Below are 11904 nucleotides of genomic sequence, written 5' to 3' on the forward strand. Positions count from 1 at the left end.
CCACGTAGTTACAGTGTAAGCCCTTCTGTTCTGTGCTGGGTATCGGAGTGGTTTGAGGGGGACAAAAAGCTGCAGTTGTATTAAAATCAGAGACCCCACTGCCATTTCTCCAGCTCTCTGGAGTGCTCCTGCAGCACTATCCACATTATTAACACACGTTTGTGCTGTTTTCCTGGGAAATGAGTCCTCTCCCACCAAGTCAGCAGCAGGGCTGGCATTGCACTGCGTTTGTTCAGCTCTGTGAACAGTTATTTACTGTAGGGGAATATCAGACGTGTTACTTTTACTGTTGTCATCAATTCCAATTTGTGGAGGTGTTCTTCAGCTCGATTTTGCAACTGCTGAGAAAGCACTAGTTCTGGCTGGGTTTACTCAATAGCTGATAAATGCCGTCAACTGGACGAGTACTTAGGACACAGTCTCTCCAGAGATCTGAACAGTTTTCAGGCAATTTTTTGCTATTTAACTCTTAACAAAGTTAAATAGTTAACAAACTTTTTAAAAAGTAAATGGGATTCTGGGAAGCATCCTCTGGGTGGACCAGGAAAATCACTTGGTGATAAGTTTCTGAAAAATTGCTATTTAAAGATGAAAGAGCAAGGCCAAAATAGCACCTACATGTAGCAGAATAATCGGTTTCAGGTTGGACAGAATCTGTTTGGCAGACCCAAGATAATTCCTTCTTCATTAGGGGAGACAGACAATCAAACTCAAGCAGCTTTTTTTTTCCCCTTTAATGTTTCGGCTCATCTGCTGGACTAGGCACACCAAGTCAGCAAATGGCCCTGCCAGTGGCCCTCACTGTTGAGGAAGGGTTGTCTTTTCAAACCTGGCCCCGTGTTAGCTGATGGATGGGCTGTTCAGCACGGGTGCTCACGGAGGCCAGAACTAAATTCCTTCAGTCCTACGGCAGCAATGTTCTTGTGCCCATGTGTTCGCCTTGCAAGAGGTGCTGCCAGTGAAGGCCGCATTCAGCGCAGGGTGTAGCTGTCTCATGGGCTTACCCTGAGGGTGGGAGCGGGAACAGAAAGCTAGAGGGAACTTGTCGTGAGTGTGAGCTGCTGCTTGAAAGCACCTGGGACACCCACAGCCACCGCTCTCATGGGAGCCAGCGTGGGAAAACTGTCACACTGGTGTAAAGCTTCACCCAGAGGGACAGGAAAAGGGATGTTAAGAGTGAGACCGAGCGTCCTTCACCTCATTTTGCGTCCTCCCCCTGCCCCACCTAACCAATTGTTTGATCTCGTTTAATTTCTCTCCCACTTCAACAGCCCCGAAGCGCCACCCCAGCCGTGGTGCCGCAGCTGGAGGTGTCGGATCAGCAGCCACCCCTCACGTACTTCCCGTGGGCACAGCCCCTCTCCGCGCTGCCGGCCTCCACCTTGCAGTACCAGCCGGCTTCTTCCACGCTCCCTGGGCCCCAGTTTGTGCCCTTGCCCATCTCCATCCCGGAGCCGGCCCCCCAGGAGCTGGAGGACGCCCGACGGGTCATCGGCACGCTGCCCATTGAGAAGCTGCTCCTAGAAGACGAAGACAATGATACGTATGTTTTAAACCACGCTCTCTCTGTTGAAGGGCTTTAAGTTGCACATCTGGGGCCTGATCCTCGCTTACTCAATGCTCCCCTTGGTGTCAGTGAGTTTTGAGTACAGAGGAAAGCAGGCCGGGGGGTGGGGATGGGAACTTAGCTTGGGATTTTGTTGTCCACCTCTAGCACGCCGTGACTTGCGCGTGAAGTGAAACTCGCTTTGTCCTGGGGCCTGGCACAAGATGTCTGCGCTGTCACAACTCCTGCCACCTCTCCCAGGCAGGCTTCCAGAGCTGCATAGTTCTTGTGCTCAGCCTCAGCACGAGGTGACTTTCATCCTCAGACACAGAGCATGGCCTAAAATCAATAACCCGTAGCGTAGCGATGGCCAGCTGTAGTGTTTGGTGAGGGTACCTTGCCTGTAAATATTGGCAAGACCTTTTTCAGAGGACTGCTTTCTAGAGCTCAGTGTAATGCCCTGTACGTGTCTTTGCCCTGTCCATGAAGGAACCTCTTCCTGATTTAGGCGACTAGAAAATAATTTGGGGGCCTGAATTGATACTTTTCTTGTCCAAGTTGAATTGTCCCTTTGAAAAACAAGAAAATATGAAGGGAACGTTTGTTGTACTGGTGCAGATAGATGCATCGGTCTGAAGATGGAAAGCCAGTACAGTTGAACTAAGTGGCAGTGCAGGTGGACAGCCCTGTGCACAGAGCAACCCAAAGCGGGCTAGGTGAAACGTCTGATTTCACAGGAAGGTGAAACTTGAAGGTCTCACCTTGTCTGTTACTGCAAGACAGACACGTAGGTGTGGGACAGTGCTTTGGAGTCCTTGTCTTTCAGCTGCAGAATGTTTTTGGACTCTAACCTATCCACCTTCAAGACGGGGGGCTGGTTCTGTGGCTGGCTGGGAACGCTGCGTGTTCCACCAACGGACAGGTCCCGGCCCACTGAACTCACCGGGAGTTCTGCCTGAGTCAGGATTGCAAGACATGGCCCCATGTCAGGAGACGATTGAGAAGACAGGGTCTTCCAAAATCTGGCCTTTGGTCTAATAACGAATTCATGGCATTACTGTTAGCTGGCAGTACTTTCATTTCTTCTGTAGCATTTGAGCGTGAAGTTGGTGATGTGCTGAGACAGGGGACCTTAGTGACCTCTCTTGTGCCTTACTGCTACGGAAAGTTTCTCCGCTGTAGTTTCCCAGGTTCACAGGTGCACATGTTTGCTTTATGGCTTTCTGGTTTTCTTTCCTGGAGAATGAGTAGCTTTACCTTTTCCTCTGATGCAACTGTAAATATTACTGCTGATGTTCAGGAGTGCCATGCCACAAACAAACATACTTGCAGGAGATGTACCCCCTTCTAACTTTGCTTATTGTTTTCTTTAAAAATGAGGGAGTCTTGACTGATGAACACAATTTCTCTGGGTTTTTCTGCTTTCTAAAGCCCAGGATCTGTAGGTGATTTTAGTGTTTGCAAGACTATGCAAAATAATTTATTGCACTGTTTATTACCTGGTGCCCAGCACTCCGCTTCCCACCCAGGCAGTATTTCAAGTAACTTTACGGTTTATGCCTGAGTGAGGTTTGCAAGCTCACAACAAAAGTCTTGAGGACTTGTAAGCATATTTCATTGTTTAATATTAACAAATCTGGTAGACATGAGCAATAGATCATGTAAGTGATCGTAAAGTCATTTGGAAATAGCAGTAGTTGAGGCGCATTGACATTAGTGGCTTACATTTGCAGAAAAACCCAGCAAAGAAATTAATCAGAAGGAGCTTGGTTCACCACTGGTTACTCCAGTTTTATAAGCACAGAGACATTCAGTAGGTAAAGCTGGGGTAATGCAGCTGTGAACCAAGCCTGTGGTTGCTAAGATTGCTTTTAAATTTCTTTCACTTCAGTGTATGTAAATTCTGTGTGTGGATATAAAACAAAGATGAACTGTTTCAGAATTTCTTTCTGGGTTGTTCTGGTTTAGAAAAAGACAAAATCTTTTCCAATAAAGATCTACGGTAACTTTCATATGCCTAGAGTGTTTTATTTCCTGTCCAAAAGCATAACCCAGCATTGGTTCAGCAGTTAGTCAGTTCAAGAACTATGTAGAGGCTAGAGCCGCAGATCAGCTGTTGGGCTTTTTGCTCATTTTGCACATCAAGGCAGACTAAAGAGGAACCCCATGGTCCCAGTGTGGCTTGGAAGCAGTATTTGCTCACGTAGTCATTACTCACACAAGCACTCCTGCTGCTCGGGTGGTAGTTTGATCCCTGTTACCCTCCGTCGGTGTCCCTGGGGATGTGAGTGTGCAGTCAGAGCTGATGCTGAGCTTGACTGAAAGCTAGACCAGCCAGAAAGCTGCCTTTCTACTGCCTGAAATTGTCAGGTACGGCTCTGGGCTACAAAATCACCTGGGGAATCACCCCAAACAATCACCCGTTGTTTTCCCCTGGACAGAGGGGAAGTGCACAGCTCCCCGTGCTGCCAGGCGTGCCTGGTGCCCTGGAAATGGGCCCTGGAGAGGTGGAAGTGGCACGTAGCTCTGTGCAGCTCTCTGCAGCTCCAGCCGTAGCGTTTCCCACATCGCCATGTCACCAGCAAGCCTGTCACTGCTATGGGACATGACAGCTCTGTGTCTTATGCACAAGGTAAGGACCTGGTCCACCCAACAGCAGTTTTAATAGAGTTTAACTGGCTCAGTTTACGAATACCCTGTTAGGAAGAGGCTGTTTGTACCTCTGGGTGGTGAGATATTACCAGTGCATCACCCCAAACAAGTGAGAGCGTGTGATACAGCACGCTGGGCCCCAGCACAGGGCTTTGGGGAGGACTCGGGTACCTCCTGGCACAGGGGCAAATCTCACACGGAAGTGCTGAAGTGGAAAGGAGACAGCACGTCCAAGTTCAGGAGCGCTGAGGGCTCTTGAAAGCAGCACTTATTTTGAGGTAGGAAGCCCTTTCCTGGGGAGTGGGTGATTTCAGCGTCGAGCCCTTGGGGCTTATGGCATGGTTTTGGGGCACTCTGGGCATAACCCCCCCAAAGCAGCAATGATACCCTGTAAAACCGTTTGCTCCCAGGGCCAAGCAGTGATCGGTGTCTTTATTTACTGTCTTAGAATTCTACATATTTATGCAGCTAAAGGTATGAGGGCGTTTGCGTTGGCAGCTGCAGAGCGCATGAAAGAGCTGCGAAGACTCGATGCCAAGGAACACCGAGGAAAGGTAACGCGGACCATCTTCTCCTGCAAACTGCAGTGTTTGGGATGGGCACAGACTTTGCATGCCTGAGAGCAAGTGATGCCACGAAAATCCACCTCGGCCTCTCTGGTAGTGCAGAGGAAGCCTGGGGCAGTGACTTGCCTTGCTTTAGGTGCCCCTGGCAGGTTCTGCAGGTTAGGTGGGATGAGGACGGGCATTATTTCTTTCCAGCCCGTGGTTCACTGAGTGATCTAAGATAACGCTGGTCCTGGAAGATGCCAGCACGTTGGCAGCAGTCTCTGAGGCTGCAGGTTTTGTGAACAACTGATTAATGCCAGCAGTGCTGCACCTGGCATAAATAATGTCTTGAAAATGCTGGGCTCGGGTTGTCAGCCAAATTAGGGCTGCAGCACACTAGAGGGAGCTCTGAGGAGCTGAGAAATGTCCCCTCTGACATGACACCGTGGGTCCTGATACAGGGCATTCAGAATCTGCCTGTGAGCAATCTTTGGCTTGTGCACCTTTGGCCTTCTAGATACCGTTCAGCCCAGTCTGCCTCTCCCTTTCTCTCTCTCTTTCTTTCTTTTTTTTTTTTTTTTTTAATGATGCTTCGGCTTCTAGACTCTCACAGTTTATCTGCTGTGCTATTTTCAGACTCCTCTGCTGGTGGCTGTCACCGCCAGGCAGCCAGCCATTGTCTATGATTTGATCCAGACAGGAGCAGATGTCAGTGCTGTAGACAACAAGGGGCAGTCAGCCTTGCACCTCGCTGCAACGTACGGGTATGCCCAGGTCCTGCAGGTAGGAAAAGCTTTTATGGTTTTAATTGCTAGCAATATACGCCTACATTAAAGTCTCAATAGTGGTGTCTTTAAATAACAATCTCAGCAGGTGTCAGTAAGCAACGAAGACATACAGAAGCCTCTGCTTCCGTCGCTGTGTTAGGAATTGTCTCCCTAGGATATTCCTGTTTTAGGACTATGCTTGCAGCTAACATCAGCCTCTGTTACGGAGGGAGTAGCTGTAGTTTATTTTGGGAGGGAAATAAGTTCTTTTTGCAGACCATGGCTCTCAGCCTGCTGATGCAGGCCAGGCACAGTGGGCTTGGGCTTGAGCCCTGAGCACTGTTCTGGTGCCTGTGTTGGAGCAGGGTCCCCAGGGGCTGCAGGCAGCTGTGGGGTGTGGGGAGAAGAAGCACAAACGCCAGGCCAAAACCCTCTCCGTGAGCCCAGTGTCATCCAGGAGCGAGCAACAAACCGTGTCCAGGTTCAAACCAGCTGAAGGAAGAGCAGATGTGAGCCTGGAGACGGAGCCAGAGCAGGCACAAAATAAGGCACTTTGTTCACATTTAAAGCAAAACCAAGAGTTGTTCTGCTCCTGTACAGGCAGAATCTTCTAGAGCTTTCACAAGCTACCTGACCAGAGGGAGAGACATACATATGACCATACCTGTAGGATCATGATCATCTCGAGTAACCCTTAGTGCACCCCAGATCTTTCCATGGACAGGGTATAAATCTAAGGAGTGTGCCAGCCAGGCTCTGACAGCCCCCAAGAGCAAATTGGCACAGTAGAAAAGGCACTGTGGCCATTTTGGGGAGGCATTACGTAGCGCAGCTAAGCGTATTGGCGTGTGTCTCTTCATTGTGTAGCTTTTGGCCATAAAATAGAATTAAGAAAATGTACCAGCCTTGATTCGTGTCAGGGCCGCCTGTAAGCTCTGCCATTGCAGAGCTTCAGTGCAGCAGCAGGGCTGCCGAGGAGTTTACCTGCGGGCTGGGCACGGGGCACGGGGTCCTCTGAGGATGAGGAAGGTGTCGGTGGAGGTGCCGCAGGATCCCTGGCACGCTGGCGGTTTGCTCCAGCATTCATGAGCTCTGCCTTGCACACATCCTGCACTAAGTCCCGAGTAGGCAGTTAATGTGTAACGTCACGAGTTCCTTGGAAAACAGGTGTTTCGTTCAACGGGGACAAGTGTTTTACATCCAGATGATTCCACCAATGCCTCCCGGAGTGCCTTATGGTAGAAATGCATCTTTTTATTTTTTTTTTAATACCTGTGAAAGGGAATGAGAGGGAACAAGGAAAAATACACACAGCTTTGCTTCTCGCTGGGGTCAAAGCCATGCGGTGCTACAGGGTTTCTTTTGTTTTGTTTTGTTTTCTAATGGCTTAAGCATCTAATCTCTAATCATCAGGCAGCCCAAAGCTACTTGTCAATATTTGATCTGGATATATTATATTGTTGTTATGATAAGAGAGCACAAGCCCTAACGTTCCTGGATAATCCTCCTGCACCTTGTCCAACTTGACGAGGCTCTGGATGAGTCACGGCGCTGCATCCTCAGCCAAGATGCTGCAATGGGAGCAACTCGCTTGATTCACTCAAGAGCAAAAAGTGCTGCTCTGTAATACTTTAGACAAGGAGCGACCTGCCTGCATCACACCGGGTCTATAAGTTTCTGAAGTTAGAGATTTTAAGTTTTTCACTCTGCAAAACCCAAGCAGCCACTGTAACAAGCTACGGCTTCAGCCTGTCGCACTGTTACACATTAAAAAAAATAAGAATGAAAAGTAAACCCAGCCTGAGAATTTCCACTGTCAGCAAACTTTTAGGTAATAAAGTTTTACTGTACATATCAGGGAGAGATTTTCATTTATCCTTGCCAAGAATAACTCAGAAGAAATACAAATTGGTGTTACGAAGGCATACATTTGCTTAATCCAGGGTGAAAATGAGGAGACTAACACCCTTGAGCTGAGTTTTACTACTAGGGATTGAGAATCTAATAGGATCTAACAGGATCTTGTACGTAGATGGATCTTCGAGAACTAGGGAATGTGATCATCTTGTGCAACCTTGAATGTCCCTGTTAGGAAATGGGATTCACACAGCCAAAAATCCAGTGTCAAACTGCTTAACTTGCAGTTAAATTATAATTTTCTCTTTTGTTGTGTATCACACACACACAGAGCTTCTGTTAGATCTAGCTGATTTTAGCCTGGACAATGTTCTGCTGAACTAAAATTCTCCTTTTCCATTTCTCTGTCACTTCTAGGTTATACTGTCGCTAGGTTTTCCTCTTGATTTAGAAATGAAGAATTTTGAAGGTGAGACTCTTTGTACAAGTATTTTATCGTGATGGTAAAAAAAAAAAAATCAGGGATCAGAGAAGGATCTAGGGCCTTAAGAATACGCTTACATACGTTGCCCCTGCGAGCCCTTACATCCTCTCTTTACATCATTATCTTCGCTGGGGCTGTCGTCACCTCCCTCCCTCCCTGTTTTCCAGGCCATACCCCCCTGCACTGTGCCGTCCTGGCCCACAACGCCCTGCTGCGGGAGCAGGGGCACCCAGGGGTGACGAAGGAGCAGCAGGAAGGTCTCCAGCACCAGAGCGAGGAGCTGGAGACCTGCATCCAGCTCCTGGTGCAGGCGGGAGCCTCCATCTACAGCCGGGTAGGGAGTCGCTTCTGTCTGTCCCTCACTCATCCCCGTGCTGTTCGTTTGTACGAACTCTGAGCCTCGTGCTGCATTCAAAATATCGAATTGGAGGAGGAATGAACTGCTGGCAGAAGGAGCAAGCCTGTTTCCCTCGCAAGGGACTGGTTGCAGGGTCAGCTTCTGCCTTTTGGGGTTGCTTCCCCACAGCCTGAGCCGAAGGCTGGGCATTCAGGCAGCCCCTGCAGGGAAGGAGGTTCCTCGGTGCTGCCCGTGAGCTGCAGAGCTGGCCTGGACGCCTTTCTGCGGGGTTTACATAATGGCTTTAAGTTGTTCTGCAGGATGTTTATTGTGCTTTGTTTTGCTGTCTGTAATTAGGATGTGAAAAGCAACAAGACAGTTCTTCATTACACAGTCCAGGACGCGAACATCTCCCTGCTTAGGTACTTCCTGGAGCTGAACGCTTTCAAGTCCAGGGATTTTGTCAACAGCAAGGTGAGTCAGGAGGTGCCGGGACGGGGTCTGTGTGCCAATGTCCGGGCAGAGGAGGTGCTGTGAGCACCGAGCTGCTCGCAGTGGGAGGCTGCAAGCTCATGGAGCCATTGGGGGATCTTTGGGGTCCTGCAGAAACCAGACACTCTCTTCCCACACTCATTTTTCTGGAGGGAAAAGAGCAACAGCTTGTGATTCTGAACTTGTTTTTTGCCCTCAAACTGCATTTTCCAGTAAATGGGCACCTCACCTGGAAATGTGCTTGAATTGCCATGAGACACAGGCGCCTCTGCCAGCAGCAGAAGCTGACAGAAGGAGAGCAGCTAGGCAGGGAGGAGAGGGACGTGGGAAGTGGTTACTCGAGGAGGAACGCGAACTTTATTACGCTAGGCTGAAGATTGAGAAAACAGATCTGCAGTGATGCAATGGCTTGCTGTTGGCAGCAAAATGACAGCGAGAGACGGCTGTTGAGGGCTGCGCGTCGGTGACCTCTCCGGTCGGATGTGCCATGCGCGGCGAGGGACAGAGCTCCGGTCCAGGGAAGGGAGATGGGGACTTTTCTGCCTCGTTCTTCGCAAGTGTTCTGGCTCTGTTTGTGCCGGGACACAGACGGGTTATTGTGACGGCTCTAGGTTTGAGCAGGGAGAAGCCAAATATTTACAGGGCCCACAGAACTCTAACAGCTGTCGGGAGCAGTGAGGGAGGACAGGCAGATGCTGCTGGCAGCGAGGCGGGGGCTGACCTGGGCCAGCTGAGAAACCAGCTCCCCAGAGGGAGCCAGGACCCCTGCAGAGCAGGCAGGAGCCTGGGTGCTCTGGCAAGTGAAAGGTCTCTGGCTCTGGGAACTCAAGATGCTAAATGCTTGGCTTTAGGCACTCCATACAGCCCCACTTCCAGTCCTGAAGATTTGTCAGTGTCGGTCCCTGAGCGCGGTGTCCCTGCTGAGCCATCCCCAGGTTGCAGAAATCAAGCTCGAAGCCCTCGCGGCGCTGCTGTTACCACCCGTGCTGCCCCCCGCTTCACCTCGGAGCAAACAGCAAGCGGTGACACTATCTTGTAGGTGCATCGGCTCCTCCTGAGCAGAAATCCTGACATTCCTGCGGGTGGCTGAGCCGTCGCCCTGCACCCGGGCTGAGCTGCCCCCCGCAGCAGGACCGGAGGGTGCTGCTGGCAAAAAATCCAACCTGAGCAGGGAGCACAGAGGGAGAGGAGGAGGCCGGGGCTCCCTGCGCTGAGGGGGCAGTGCATTTGCTTTGCATTTCAAGAATTTCGCGGGCTCTCAGCCTTGCATTCCCCAGAGCATCCACACGCCTGTGTCCGACAGAGAGGAATCCAACTCCATTCTGACCGGGAGGCAGAAACTGGGCAGCTTCACATTTTTTTTCCCCCTACAGATTTCTGTTGGGCTGGAGGAGAGAAAAGATGTTTTTCTTTGGGGGGGGGGTAATTGCACTGGAGTTTTGCTTTTCTGCGAGGTGAAAGGCCTTACGCTGTCTTTCACTACATTCTTGCTGTATCTTTTAAGACCCTCTAGGCAGGTGCTATCTTGTCCATGGGAGTCTGCTCTTGTCTCTTGATCACAGTCCTGTGAGAGCTCCCTGCTGCGATAGGATCGCTTGGAGTCTCCAGTCTTGTTGCTGAGATGCCTGGGACAGTGAGAAATGTAACGGCGAGGCTGGCCGGTCCCCATCCTGGCGTTTTAGCTCTTCCAAGTATGACAAGGAGAAGAAAATGGGGATGCTGTATTTTGGCTTCCCTGGCTCGCCCTCTGCTTGCTGTGGTTGTCTCATTCCAAATCCAATTCCTTGGGGATTTTACAGTGAGAAAAGCACTGAGGGCTTTGGGGTATTTTTCACCTGAAGGGTTTCTAAAGCCCAGATGTTAGTGCTCTGAACTGTTGTCTCACGTAAGTCCAATTAAAGTCAGTGGAGAGGCTCCAAGCTCAGGCATTGCCAGATTGCCCTGGTCTCAGCCTCATGCCTGGATTTGGAAGCCATCAAATGCTTCTGCCACAAAGATGCGGTGAAAAAAAAAAAAAAAGTAAAATAGGTGTTTCCTTTTTAATAAGAAATCCTATAAAGAGTTTGTAAACTACCCCTGGACTTTATGGGATAGTAAAATCGACAAGGATCTGCTTGTTCAGGGCTTGTAAAAATGCCTTGACTGAGAATAGTTGTTAAGATTTCCATCCTAATGTCCTGTTTTGTTTGGTGCTTCCATGCCCCCCCCCGTCTCTCTGGGAAGCAGACCCTGAAACCCCAGGCAGCCCTTTCAGCACTATGGGCGCAGGTTGCGCCCAGCCTTTCCAAGCGCTCGGGGAACGTGTGATCGCCTCGGAGAGGAAAAAACACGCAGCTGCCGCAGCGAGACCTGGTGCAGACTAAAAATACCTCGCCTCCTGCGTGTGCTTGCGAGCTCCTCCTTGCTTAGAGCCGTTAGGGGTCATACCCCAGTGGGCAGGGCGCACGTTTGGGGTGCCCCAGCTGCAGCCCCCGCGGGGTGCCCCGCACCCTCTGGTGGCTCCGCAGCTGGCCTGGGGCACAGGGCCATGCAGGGACACGGCTGCTGCTCCTCGGCCTTGCTGCTCGCTTGCCTGGCACCTCTCGGAGCAGCTCTGGGTAACGTCGGGGGTCTGGGGACCTGGGGGAGCTTGCACGGTCAAAGGGGATGCCTGGGGATGCAGAGTTCAGCAGGGGCTGAGTGGGGAGGAATGCTGCTGATACGGGGCTGCCTGTTAGCCCCGAGGTGCTGCTGTGGCCGAGCAGCTGTACCCAAGATCAAAGCTCCCCAGTCTGTGCTATTCTATCACACACACAAATCTAAATCCCTGAATTTCCTCCGTGAGCAGCCATACGTGGGAAACACGGAACAGGGATACTCTCTCACCTCCAGTGAGGAAACGGCGTGAGGTTTCTTCATCTCTTTCACAAGTCTTCGCTCCCAGGGCAGTTGTAAGCAGGTGGTACGGCTTCTCAGAAGGTTTCTCTTACTCGTTCTTCTTCGCCCCTTGCATTAGGCTCATGGCAACACAGCTCTGCACATGGCAGCTGCACTGCACTGCGACAGGAACCAGACGGAAATCATCCAACTGCTCCTCGACCACGGGGCAGACCCGAGCATCCGAAACTTGGACAATGATCAGCCGATCCACATGGCTCCTTCTGGGAAAGCCGGGGACCAGGTACGTTCCCGACACGTCTGCTGTCTGTCCTTCCCCGGGGAAACCGAGGGCATGTCCTGGC

General features: G+C 50.7%; 1 protein-coding gene across 4 annotated transcripts in view; it reads left to right on the forward strand.

Annotated features, from left to right (window-relative positions):
- Positions 1 to 11904, forward strand: part of POU2AF1 (POU class 2 homeobox associating factor 1) — a 37897-nt gene that overhangs the window by 23741 nt on the left and 2252 nt on the right. For all 4 annotated transcript variants that reach the window (XM_083808582.1, XM_083808583.1, XM_083808581.1 and 1 more), the window contains 7 exons: positions 1272 to 1543; positions 4647 to 4752; positions 5383 to 5529; positions 7788 to 7839; positions 8022 to 8188; positions 8549 to 8665; positions 11679 to 11843. In XM_083808582.1, coding sequence (XP_083664708.1) covers positions 1272 to 1543; positions 4647 to 4752; positions 5383 to 5529; positions 7788 to 7839; positions 8022 to 8188; positions 8549 to 8665; positions 11679 to 11843 — 1026 coding nt within the window. The remainder of the gene's footprint in view (positions 1 to 1271; positions 1544 to 4646; positions 4753 to 5382; positions 5530 to 7787; positions 7840 to 8021; positions 8189 to 8548; positions 8666 to 11678; positions 11844 to 11904) is intronic.

The sequence above is a fragment of the Anser anser genome (assembly GCF_964211835.1).
Source record: "Anser anser genome assembly, chromosome: 22".
Lineage (NCBI taxonomy): Eukaryota > Metazoa > Chordata > Aves > Anseriformes > Anatidae > Anser > Anser anser.